Raw genomic sequence first — 13,441 nt, forward strand, 5'->3', positions numbered from 1 at the left:
CATTTCCTTGTCATTTTATTTTGAAAAGCAGAATACGTTAAAACATGAACATATTGTCATTTTATTTTGAAAAGCAGTATAAGTTAAAACATGACCATATTGTCATTTCATTTTGAAAAGCAGAATAAGTTAACACATGATAATTTCCTTGTCATTTTATTTTGAAAAGCAGAACAAGTTAAAACATGATCATATTGTCATTTAATTTTGAAAATCAGAATAAGTTAAAACATGATCATTTCCTTGTCATTTTATTTTGAAAAGCAGAATAAGTTAAAACATGAACATATTGTCATTTTATTTTGAAAAGCAGTATAAGTTAAAACATGACCATATTGTCATTTCATTTTGAAAAACAGAATAAGTTAACACATGATAATTTCCTTGTCATTTTATTTTGAAAAGCAGAACAAGTTAAAACATGATCATATTGTCATTTAATTTTGAAAATCAGAATAAGTTAAAACATGATCATTTCCTTGTCATTTTATTTTGAAAAGCAGAATAAGTTAAAACATGAACATATTGTCATTTTATTTTGAAAAGCAGTATAAGTTAAAACATGACCATATTGTCATTTCATTTTGAAAAGCAGAATAAGTTAACACATGATAATTTCCTTGTCATTTTATTTTAAAAAGCAGAATAAGTTAAAACATGATAATTTCCTTGTCATTTTATTTTGAAAAGCAGAATAAGTTAAAGCATGATAATTTCCTTGTCATGCACACAATTGCTATTTTACATCAGGAGGTCGTGACCCTTCCAGTCTTTGCTAACCTTTGACCCCAAACATCAACATTGCGGGAGCGTGCACAGAGCCGCGCACGAGGAAGTCCAAACAGGAAGTAGCTTGTGTCCCGACAGGAAGTCCCGCAGCCAGGCCGCATGCGAGGCCCGCGACAGGAAGTGCGGTCCGGGAGGTGTCGAGGCGCGCCCTAGGACACGCCCCCTATGGTCTAGGAGGTGTCGAGGAGCGCCCTAGGACACGCCCCCTGGTAGTAGGACGCCTCCAGCGCCTCGGCCGACCTGGCGGCGAGGGCGGGCGGGTCCAGGCGCGCGGCGTACGACGAGTACTGCAGGCTCTCGTAGGCCTTGAGGTCCAGTTTGTGGTGCTGCTCGGATGACATGAGGTTGTTGATGGAGAAAGGGTGGTCGAAGGCGTAGTGGCCATCGCCCTTTAGGTGCATGTGGGCCTCGTGCGTAAGGTGCGCCAGCGGCGGCGGCGGCAGGCACAAGGAAGACAGCAGCTGAGAGCTCGACATCTTGAGCTCAGAGCAGGGCGGCGCTGTTCTGCCGGCGGAGTCAGAGAGTCCGAGAGGCTTCAGGGTGTCCCCGCAGGGAGAGGCTCCGCCCCCTCGCTCCTTCCCGCCCTCCAATCGGACCTTCTTGTCGCACTTGAAGCGCTTCTGGCGCCGCAGGTAGCAGCCGTTCTCAAACATATTGCCGGAGTCCGGGTGCAGGGTCCAGTAGGAGCCTTTGCCGGGCTTGTCGGGCGAGCGCGACACTTTGACGAAGCAGTCGTTGAAGGAGAGCGAGTGGCGGATGGAGTTCTGCCAGCGCTGCTGGTTCTGCCGGTAGTAGGGGAACAGGTCCATGATCCACTGGTAGATCTCGCTCAGCGTCAGCATCTTGCCGGGTGCCTGCTGAATCGCCATGGTGATGAGCGAGATGTACGAGTACGGCGGCTTGGCGTGCGGGTAGCTTCGCCTCAGCGCCTTGCCGTCCCGACCCCTATTGGGGCCGCCTCCTCCCCCATATGCCGTCGCACCGTTAACGCTCGGACAGGTGCCGCTGTAAGGGTTGAGAGCCGCCACCGCCGCCTGCTGGGACGGCGCCGCCCCCACACAGGACGGGCTCAGCGCACCGTTACACAGGCTGGACACGCCCATCCCTGACATGGGGGCGGGGCTTAGGCCGGGGCCGCCATAAGACATATTGAACGAGGCGGATGCTGTACCGCCGCCCGACATGTAGCTCGACACTGCGCCCATCCCAAGACCCGCCGCCGCCATCGGGGAATACACCTGGAAAACAGGACGTGACAAGCCAGTCACTGATTAATCAATTGATCGAGTGAATAATTGATTGATTGATTGATTGATTAATTGATCATTGATTGATTGATTAAGAAGAAACATTACCGCTTGTTGGAGGTCAAAGGTCAAACAACGTGTGTTGGCGCCACCGTGTGGACACTACACCCACTACACCCTACTACTAACCAAATATACCAGTACACATGCTACTACACCCACTACTCCCTACTACTAACCATATATACCAGTAGACATACTACGACACCCATTACTCCCTACTACTAACCAAATATACCAGTATACATACTATGACACCCATTACTCCCTACTACTAACCAAATATACCAGTATACATACTACGACACCCATTACTCCCTACTACTAACCAAATATACCAGTATACATACTACGACACCCATCACTCCCTACTACTAACCAAATAACCAGTATACATACTACGACACCCATTACTCCCTACTACTAACCAAATATACCAGTATACATACTACGACACCCATTACTCCCTACTACTAACCAAATATACCAGTACACATGCTACTACACCAACTACTCCCTACTACTAACCATATATACCAGTACACATACTACGACACCCATTACTCCCTACTACTAACCAAATATACCAGTATACATACTACGACACCCATTACTCCCTACTACTAACCAAATATACCAGTACACATGCTACTACACCAACTACTCCCTACTACTAACCATATATACCAGTACACATACTACGACACCCATTACTCCCTACTACTAACCAAATATACCAGTATACATACTACTACACCCACTACTCCCTACTACTAACCAAATATACCAGTATACATACTACTACACCCACTACTCCCTACTACTAACCAAATATACCAGTACACATGCTACTACACCCACTCCACCCTACTACTAACCAAATATACCAGTATACATACTACGACACCCATTACTCCCTACTACTAACCAAATATACCAGTACACATGCTACTACACCAACTACTCCCTACTACTAACCATATATACCAGTACACATACTACGACACCCATTACTCCCTACTACTAACCAAATATACCAGTATACATACTACGACACCCATTACTCCCTACTACTAACCAAATATACCAGTACACATGCTACTACACCAACTACTCCCTACTACTAACCATATATACCAGTACACATACTACGACACCCATTACTCCCTACTACTAACCAAATATACCAGTATACATACTACTACACCCACTACTCCCTACTACTAACCAAATATACCAGTATACATACTACTACACCCACTACTCCCTACTACTAACCAAATATACCAGTACACATGCTACTACACCCACTCCACCCTACTACTAACCAAATATACCAGGACACATACAAAACCTAAAACCAGTGAAGTTGGCACGTTGTGTAAATGGTAAATAAAAACAGAATACAATGATTTGCAAATCCTTTTCAACTTATATTCAATTGAATACACTGCAAAGACAAGATATTTAATGTTCAAACTGAGAAAATGTGTTAGTTTTTGCAAATATTAACTCATTTGGAATTTGATGCCTGCAACATGTTTCAAAAAAGCTGGCACAAATGGCAAAAAAGACTGAGAAAGTTGAGGAATGCTCATCAAACACTTATTTGGAACATCCGTCAGATGAAAAGGGTAATTGGGAACAGGTGGGTGCCATGATTGGGTATAAAAGCAGCTTCCATTAAATGCTCAGTCATTCACAAACAAGGATGGGGCGAGGGCCACCACTTTGTCAACAAAGCAAATTGTTTAAGAACAACATTTCTCAACCAGCTATTGCAAGGAATTTAGGGATTTCACCTTCTACGGTTCCTAATATCATTGTTATTGTTATAAGTGCAAAGTTTAAAAGCCAGCATCTGTGACGGTATGGGGGTGTATTAGTGCCCAAGACATGGGTAACTTACACATCTGTGAAGGCACCATTAATGCTGAAAAGTACAAAAAGGTTTTGGAGCAACATATGTTGCCATGCAAGCAACGCTATCATGGACGCCCCTGCTTATTTCAGCAAGACAATGTGTTGCTGCCATTAAATTCTAAGTGAATGATTATTTGCAAAAAAATAATGCGTTTCTCAGTTCGAACATTAAATATCATGTCTTTGCAGTCCATTCAATTGAATATCAGTTGAAAAGGAATTGCAAATCATTGTATTGTGTTTTTATTTACCATTTACACAACGTGCCAACTTCACTGGTTTTGGATTACTTCACCCACTACACCCTACTACTAACCCAACACTAGCACAATACAACCATCTACTACTTACCTAGTATCACTACCAAGCAAATATTACTACAAATACTACATATCAAAAACTAATACAATAACTACATACCAAGTATTACTACAAATAATACATACCAAATACTATTACAATAACTACATACCAAATATTAATACAAATACTACATACCAAATATTAATACAACAACTACATACCAAATATTACTACAAATCATAAATTGTGTTTATAGTAATGTCTTTAAAGATAATGATAAGAAGTAAAAAATAACAATTGTAATAAAAAGTGAAAATAATTTAAATATCAATGATATCATAACTTGTGTTTATAATAAATGTCATCAAAGATAATAGGCGTTAATAAAAGATGATACACATGATGAAGAAATAATAAAACAATATATATAACATGATGACAATGATGTAATAATGATGAATCATTATAGATACGAGTATGAGAATTATTGAACGTAATAATAACAATAATGATAAAACATTTTTTGATCTTTGATGTATTTTGATTCCATAAACCATTGAAAAGAAGTCCGATATGTAAAAACCCAAAACAATATTTTTATTGATTTCCTTTTTTGTATGACGGACTTGCAGGCAGCGCGTGAAAAGGCAAGCGCAGGAAAATGAGATATATTTATTCATGTTTATGAACATGAAATATGATATTTATTTATGTTTATAAACATGATATATGATATTTATTGATGTTTATAAAAAATAAATATGATATTTTTTTATGTTTATGAACAAGAGATATCGAATTTATTGATATCTATAACAACTAGATATGATATTTATGAAAATGAGATATGATATTTATAAAAATCAGATATAATACAAATGAGGCACGATATTAATAAACATGAGATATGATATTTATAAAAATGAGATGTGATATTAATACAATTGAGATATTATATTTATAAAAATGAGATATGATATTAATAAAGACGAGATATGATATTTATAAAAATGAGATATGATATTAGTAAAAATGAGATATGATATTAATAAAAAAATTAGATGTGATATTCATAAAAATGAGATGTGATATTTATAAAAATGAGATATGATATTAATAAAAATTAGATATAATATGAATACAAATTAGATATAAAATTTATAAAAATTAGATATGATAATTACAACAATTAGATATGTTCATGGAATATTTACTAAAAAGACCAGCAAGGAAGAAATGAATAAAACATATATTTTTGATCATTTATAACATTTACTTCCACATTTATTTGAAGTAAAATGGTTTCTTTCCCAACGTCTGCATCATTTAGAAATACATAACAATGAATCAATGATGTTATTATTGAATATTATGATGATAACGATGATCAATATGTGGATAATAAGAACGTATTAAATATAAAACTGAAAAGAGAAAAAAGTGAAAAATGTCAAATGGCAAAAAACATGAAGACGTTTCCGTTTTCTCCGAAACATTTAAAGCCTCTGAGTCCTGTTATTATCTCCCATATTTTAAATGTTATTATGTTATTATTATCATTAAAAAAGATTATGCTATCATAATCATTAAAAAAGATTGTTTTTATTATCATTTAAAATATAATGTTATTATTATAATTAAAAAAAATATTATTATGATTAAAAATATTATTTTATTATAATCATTAAAAAAAATTATGTTATTATTATCATTAAAAATATTATGTTATTATCATCACTAAAAAATATTATGTTATTACTATCATTAAAAACGATTATGTTATTATTATCATTAAAAAAGATTGTTACTATTATCATTAAAAAGATTATGTTATTATTATCATTAAAAAAGCTTGTTATTATTATCATTAAAAAGATAATGTTATTTTTATCATTAAAAAGATTGTTATTATTATTATTATTATTATTATTAAAAAAGATGATGTTATCATTATCATTAAAAAAGATTATGTTATTATTATCATTAAAAATATTATTTTATTATTATCATTAAAAATAATTATGTTATTATTATCATTTAAAATATTTTTATTATTATCATTAAAAAGATTATATTATTATTATCGTTAAAACAGATTATGTTGTTATTATCATTAAAAAAGTGATAAATGTCAAACGGCAAAAAACATGAAAACGTTTTTGTCTTCTCCGAAACATTTAAACCCTCTTAGTCGTGTTATTATTTCACACAGTTTTAATGTTATGTTATTATTATTAAAATAATTATTATTAGCTCATGACTTATTTGTCATATTTAATCTCACTATTATTTTTATTATCTATGTCATTGTTGAATTATATATATTACATATCAAATGTTGAAATGTGTGAATAAATTAAACTTGAACTATTTCATGGTATTATTATTGTCATTATTAAATCATAGATTATTTATTAGTGTTATTAGTATCATTATTACATCATAGATTATTGAATGGTATTATTATTATCATTATTACATCATAGATTATTGAATAGTATTATTATTATAATTATTACATCATAGATTATTTAATTGTATTATTATTATTATTATTATTATTATTATCATTATTAAATCATACATTATTTAATGGTATTGTTGTTATTAATATTATTATATCATATATTATTTAAGTGTATAATTATGATCAATATTATTACATCATAGATTATTTAATGGTATTTTTATCATCAATATTATATCATACATTATTTTATGGTATTATTATTTTATATATTATATATTATTATTCATTATTTAAGGTCTTTAAAGTTTGAAATTAAAACAATGACTTTTCACAATAGTCCATTCAGTCAACAATATAGGTACAGAAGCCGGTCCAGAAGCACTACTCCCGTCCTTAGGCAGGGTCATAGATTATTTAATGGTATTATTATTACATAATAGATTATTTATTATTAAATCAAGACTAATTAGACATATTTCATGTGATGTTGATGATGTATTATTATAGGTATAATAATTATTGTTATTATTATACTTTGATTGATATTTCTATGATTATTATGTTTTTATGATAATCATTATTATCATCATTATTATGATGATGATGATGATAATGAAGTATTTGAAGGCGAAAAGATTTCAAAAGCTTGAAATGAAAATGTTTTTTTCTAAAATGTAAAAAAAATAAAAGAACAATCTCTTGTTATTAAAAATGGATCTTTCATCATTATCATCATCATCATCATCATCATCATCATCATCATCATCATCATCATTAATATTCATGATTACTCATGAGCTGGGAAAATGAATGAAAAAGTGGAATGAAATTAAAAAAAAGTCAGAGTTCAGTTTTCAGTGGAATGTCAACTTTTCTTCACTTCCACCCCAAACACTTTTTGTCAACATGACAGGAGGAAGGAGGAAGGAGAAGGAGAAGGAAGAACATTAAAGAAGAAGAAAGAAGGATAAAAGAAAAGAAGAAGACAGAAGAAAAAGAAAGAAGAAGAACAAGAAGAAGAACAAGAAGAAGAAGAAGAAGAAGAAGAAAGAAGACGAAGAAGAAGAAGAAGAAGAAGAAAGATTAATTAAAGAGTAAGAGAAGAAAGAAAAAGAAAAAGAAGAAAGAAGAAGAAAGAAAAAGAGAAGAGAAGAAGTAAGAAGAAGAAAGAAAAAGAAAAGAGAAGAAGAAAGAAGAATGAAAGAGAAGAAGAAGAAAGAAGAAGAAAGAAGAATGAAAGAAGAAAGAAGAAAGAAGAAAGAAGAAAGAAGAAAGAAGAAAGAAGAAAGAAGAAAGAAGAAAGAAGAAAGAAGAAGAAATAATAAGAAAGAAGAAGAAAAAGGAGAGAAGAATAAAGAAAAAGAAAAGAGAAGAAAAAAGAAGTAAGAAAAAGAAAAGAGAGGAAGAAGAAAGAAGAAGAATGAAGAATGAAAGAGAAGAAGAAGGAAGAAGAAAAAAGAAAAATAAAAGAGAAGAGAAGAGAAGAGAGAAGAATGAAAGAGAAGAAGAAGAAAGAAGAAGAAGAGAGAAGAATTAAAGAGAAGAAGAAGAGAGAAGAAGAAGAGAGAAGAATGAAAAGAAGAAGAAGAAGAGAGAAGAAGGCTAAAAAGAAGAAAAGTAACCTCGTCGTTATAAAAAGTCCAATCAGGAGCGTCGTGGCCTTCCATCTTCACTGCACCAAGCATGCTCCTGCTCTGGTCCTGGTCCTGGTCCTGGTCCTGGTCCTGGTCCTGGTCCTGGTCTTACTCCTGCTTCTGCTGCTGGTGGTCCTGCTGCTGGTGGTCCTGGTGTTGAGGGTGAGACTGACAGGAGGAGTAGAGAGAGTCAGTGAGGAGGAGGAGGAGGAAGCCTCCTTCATCATCATCATCATCTTCATCATCTTCATTGTCATTGGCATCTTCATCATCATCATCACATAATAATAATAATAATAATAATAATAATAATAACAATAATCTTCAAATCATCTTTTACACTGATAATACTTCAAGGTACTTGACTAGTAGTACAATGATATAGTGGTACTCATCTTTTACACTGACAATACTTCAGGGTGCTTGACTAGTAGTACAATGATATGAGTACTACTATATGTGTTAGAAATAGTTGCTTGTGTAAATAAAATGATTCTTGTTAATATTTCTCTTTTGTTAATCACATACTTGCATGATGACGTCATCACAAGTCTGACCACGCCCCCTGTTGCACTTTGTGTCTGTGTGAGTGTGAGTGTGTGCGCGGGCGTGAGAGTGTGCGCGTGTGTGTGTGAGCGTGTGTGAGAGTGTGTGAGTGTGTGAGTGTGTGAGTGTGTGAGTGAGTGTGTGTGAGAGTGTGTGAGTGTGAGTGTGTGTGAGTGTGTGCGTGTGAGAGTGTGTGTGTGTGTCTGTGAGTGTGATGGGTGTGTATTGATTGATTGAGACTTTTATTAGTAGATTGCACAGTACAGTACATATTCCGTACAGTTGACCACTAAATGGTAACACCCCAATAAGTTTTTCAACTTAACTACGTTAATCAATTCATGGTAAGTAAGTGTGTGCGTGTGAGTGTGTGTGTGCGTGCGTGCGTGCGCGTGCGTGCGTGCGTGAATGTGCGAGTGTGTGCGTGCGCGTGTGCACGCGTGAGTTTAAGTGAGTGTGTGTGCGTGTGTGTTTGTGAGCGTGTGTGTGTGCGTGTGTGTGTGTGAGTGTGTGTGTGTGTGGGTGTTCAGACCTTGATTGAAATATTACTAAAATGTTCATACCTTGAATAAAATATTATTAAAATGTTCAGACCTTGATTGAAATATTACTAAAATGTTCATACCTTGAATAAAATATTATTAGAATGTTCATAACTTGACTGAAATATTACTAAAAGGGTTATACCTTGATTGAAAAAATATTAAAATGTTCATAACTTGATTAAAAAACTACTAAAAATGTTCATAACGTGATTAAAATATTATTAAGAGGTTCATAGCTTAATTGAACTATTACTAAAATGCTCATAACTTGATTAAAATATTACTAAAGGGTTCATAACTTGATTAAAAAAATACAAAAAATGTTCATAATGTGATTGAAATAGACCTAAAATGTTCATAACTTGATTGAAATATGACTACAATATTCATGACTTAATTGCAATATTACTAATATTTTCATAACTTGAATACAATATTAGTAAAATGTTCATAACTTGATTGAAATATTACAAAAATGTTCATAACTTGAATGAAATATTACTAAAATGTTCATAACTTGATTGAAATATTACTAAAATGTTCACAACCTGATTGACGTATTACATAAATCTTTATAACTTCAGTGAAATATTACTTAAATGTTCACAACTTGATTAAAAAAATACAAAAAATGTTCATAACGTGATTAAAATATAACTAAAATGTTCATAACTTAATTGAAATATTACTAAAATGTTCATGACTCCATTGAATTATTACTAAAATGTTCAAACCTTAAATGAAATATTACTAAAATGTTCATGCCTTGATTGAAATATTACTTAAATGTTCATAACTTGATTGAAATATTCCTAAAATGTTCAAAACTTGATTGAAATATTCCAAAAATAATCATAACTTGATTGAAAAAAATACAAACATTTTCATAACTTGATTAAAATAATACTAAAATGTTCATAACCTGATTGACGTATAACATACATCTTCATAACTTGAATGAAATATTACTTAAATGTGCATAACTTGATTGCCATATTACTAAAATGTTCATAACTTGATTGACATTTCACTAAAATCTTCATAACTTCATTGAAATATGACTAAAATGTTCATAACTTGATTGACATATTATTAAAATGTTCATAACTTGATTGAAATATCACTAAAATGTTCATACCTTGAATGAAATATTAGTAAAATGTTCAGAACTTGATTGAAATATCACTAAAATGTTCATACCTTAAATGAAATATTAGTCAAATGTTCAGAACTTGATTGAAATATTACTAAAATGTTCAGAACGTGATTGACAGATTACTAAAATGTTCATAACTTGATTAAAATGTTACTAAAATGTATCAATACTTGATTGAAATATTGCTAAAATGTTTATAACTTGATTGAATTTATAATAAAATGTTCATAACGTGAATTAAATTTTACTAAAATGTTCATAACATGATTGAATTATTACTAAAATGTTCATAACTTGATTGACATATTATTAAAATGTTCAGAACGTGATTGACAGATTACTAAAATGTTCATAACTTGATTAAAATGTTACTAAAATGTATCAATACTTGATTGAAATATTACTAAAATGTTTATAACTTGATTGAATTTATACTAAAATGTTCATAACGTGAATTAAATTTTACTAAAATGTTCATAACATGATTGAATTATTACTAAAATGTTCATAACTTGATTGAAATATTACCAAAGTGTTCATAACCTGATTAAAAAAATACTAAAAATGTTCATAACGTGATTGAAATAGGGGCAGCACGGTGGAAGAGGGGTTAGTGCATCTGCCTCACAATACGAAGGTCCTGAGTAGTCCTGATTTCAATCCCGGGCTCGGGATCTTTCTGTGTGGAGTTTGCATGTTCTCCTCGTGACTGCGTGGGTTCCCTCCGGGTACTCCGGCTTCCTCCCACCTCCGAAGACATGCACTTGGGGATAGGTTGATTGGCAACAATAAATTGGCCCTAGTGTGTGAATGTGAGTGAGAATGTTGTCTGTCTATCTGTGTTGGCCCTGTGATGAGGTGGCGACTTGTCCAGGGTGTACCCCGCCTACCACCCGAATGCAGCTGAGATAGGCTCCAGCGACCCCCCGCGAACCCAAAAGGGACAAGAGGTAGAAAATGGATGGATGGATGGATGTTCATACCTTAAATAAAATATTACTAAAATGTTCATACCTTGATTGAAATATTACTAAAATGTTCATAACTTGATTGAAAAATTCCGAAAATGTTCATAACTTGATTGAAATATTCCTAAAATAATCAAAACTTGATTGAAATATTACAAAAATGTTCATAACTTAATTGAAATATTACTAAAATGTTCATAACTTCATTTACAGTAAACTAAAATTGTCATAAATTGATTAAAATATTACTAAAATGTTCATAACTTCATTTACAGTAAACTAAAATTGTCATAAATTGATTAAAATATTACTAAAATGTTCATAACTTCATTGAAATATCACTAAAATGTTCATACATTAAATGAAATATTACTAAAATGTTCAGAAAGTGTTTGAAATATTACTAAAATGTTTATACCTTAAATAAAATATTACTAAAATGTTTATAACTTGATTGAAAGATTACTAAAATGTTCAGAACGTGAATGAAATATTAGTAAAATGTTCATAACTTGAACGAAATATTACTACAATGTTCATAACATGATTTAAATATTACTAAAGTGTTCATAACTTCATTAAAAAATACTAAAAATGTTCATAAGGTGATTGAAATATAACGGACATTTTCATAACTTGATTGAAATATTACTAAAATGTTCATGACTTAATGGAAACATTACTAAAATGTTAATACTTTGATTGAACAATTACAAAAATTTTCATAACGTGATTGAAATATTACTAAAACGTTCATAACGTAATTGAAATATTACTAAAATGTATCATTACATGATTGAAATATTACTAAAATGTTCATAACTTGAATGAACTATTACTAAAATGTTTATAACTTGATTGAAATATTACTAAAATGTCAATAACTCAATTGAAATATTACTAGAATGTTCATAACTTGATTGAAATAATATTAAAATGTTCATACCTTGATTGAAACATTACTAAAATGTTCAAAACTTGATTGAAATATTCCTAAAATGTTCATAACTTGATTAAAATATTCCTAAAATAATCAAAACTTGATTGAAATATTACAAAAATGTTCATAACTTGATTGAAATAATACTAAAATGTTCATAACTTGATTGACATATTACATAAATATTCATAACTTGAATGAAATATTACTTAAATGTTAGTTTAGTTTAGTTGAGTTTATTCTTCTTATTTGGTCAATGGTCAACAAAATAAATAAACAGTTGTACATTCATAGATTGAAAAAGAAAATGTTGCAGACCGAAAGGGTTTAGGCTGAAGTTGAACACTTATTGCGTCTAACCCTATAAACAATGTCAAGTACAAGATGAACTTCCGAAAATTATGAAATGTCCTTTGTACAACATATTATAAATACACATTAAAGGTATAGGTAAAGGTAAAGGCATGTGAAATATCCTTGTACACGTGTTAAACCTTTGCACCAATTATATACTATATACAAACAATTATACTTCCATTATTATTTATATCTCACATTTTGTTTTTAATTAACATTGATCATAGTATTAACTACAGTGTTGATTCAAGAGTGATATATTTTTTCAAGACATTGGTCTTAAAGTGTTTTTTAAATGTGTGAATGGAAATGGAACATTTTAAGGAATAATCCAAGCTGTTTCACAGTTGAACCCCCCTGACAGAAACACTTCTACTTTTTAAGCTCGTTCTTGTGTTTGCTTTCTGAAAGACAGTTGAACCTCTGAGGTCATAGGGATTCTCTTTGGGTTTGAACCTCTCTTGTAGACACCGAGGCAGCATGTGGTTATGAGCTTTGTACGT

The 13,441-nt window shown here is 32.2% G+C and overlaps 1 protein-coding gene across 1 annotated transcript; it reads right to left on the reverse strand.

The window, feature by feature from the left end:
- Positions 1-549: 549 nt before the first annotated feature.
- Positions 550-8,516, reverse strand: LOC133645758 (forkhead box protein A1-A-like). Its single transcript, XM_062040627.1, has 2 exons — positions 8,415-8,516; positions 550-2,027 (listed from the first exon to the last, which is right to left on the reverse strand). The coding sequence occupies exons 1-2, from the start codon at positions 8,475-8,477 to the stop codon at positions 960-962; spliced, it is 1,131 nt and encodes a 376-aa protein (XP_061896611.1). The 5' UTR covers positions 8,478-8,516; the 3' UTR covers positions 550-959.
- Between the last annotated feature and the right edge of the window lie 4,925 nt (positions 8,517-13,441).

This window comes from Entelurus aequoreus, linkage group LG03 (assembly GCF_033978785.1).
Source record: "Entelurus aequoreus isolate RoL-2023_Sb linkage group LG03, RoL_Eaeq_v1.1, whole genome shotgun sequence".
NCBI classification, from domain to species: domain Eukaryota; kingdom Metazoa; phylum Chordata; class Actinopteri; order Syngnathiformes; family Syngnathidae; genus Entelurus; species Entelurus aequoreus.

Coding starts and splice junctions, on each gene's coding strand:
- LOC133645758 (XM_062040627.1), bottom strand. CDS start 8,477: ATGCTTGGTGCAGTGAAGATGGAAGGCCACGACGCTCCTGATTGGACT. Junction 2,028..8,414: donor GGACTTTTTATAACGACGAG/GTTACTTTTCTT, acceptor CCTGTTTTCCAG/GTGTATTCCCCGATGGCGGC.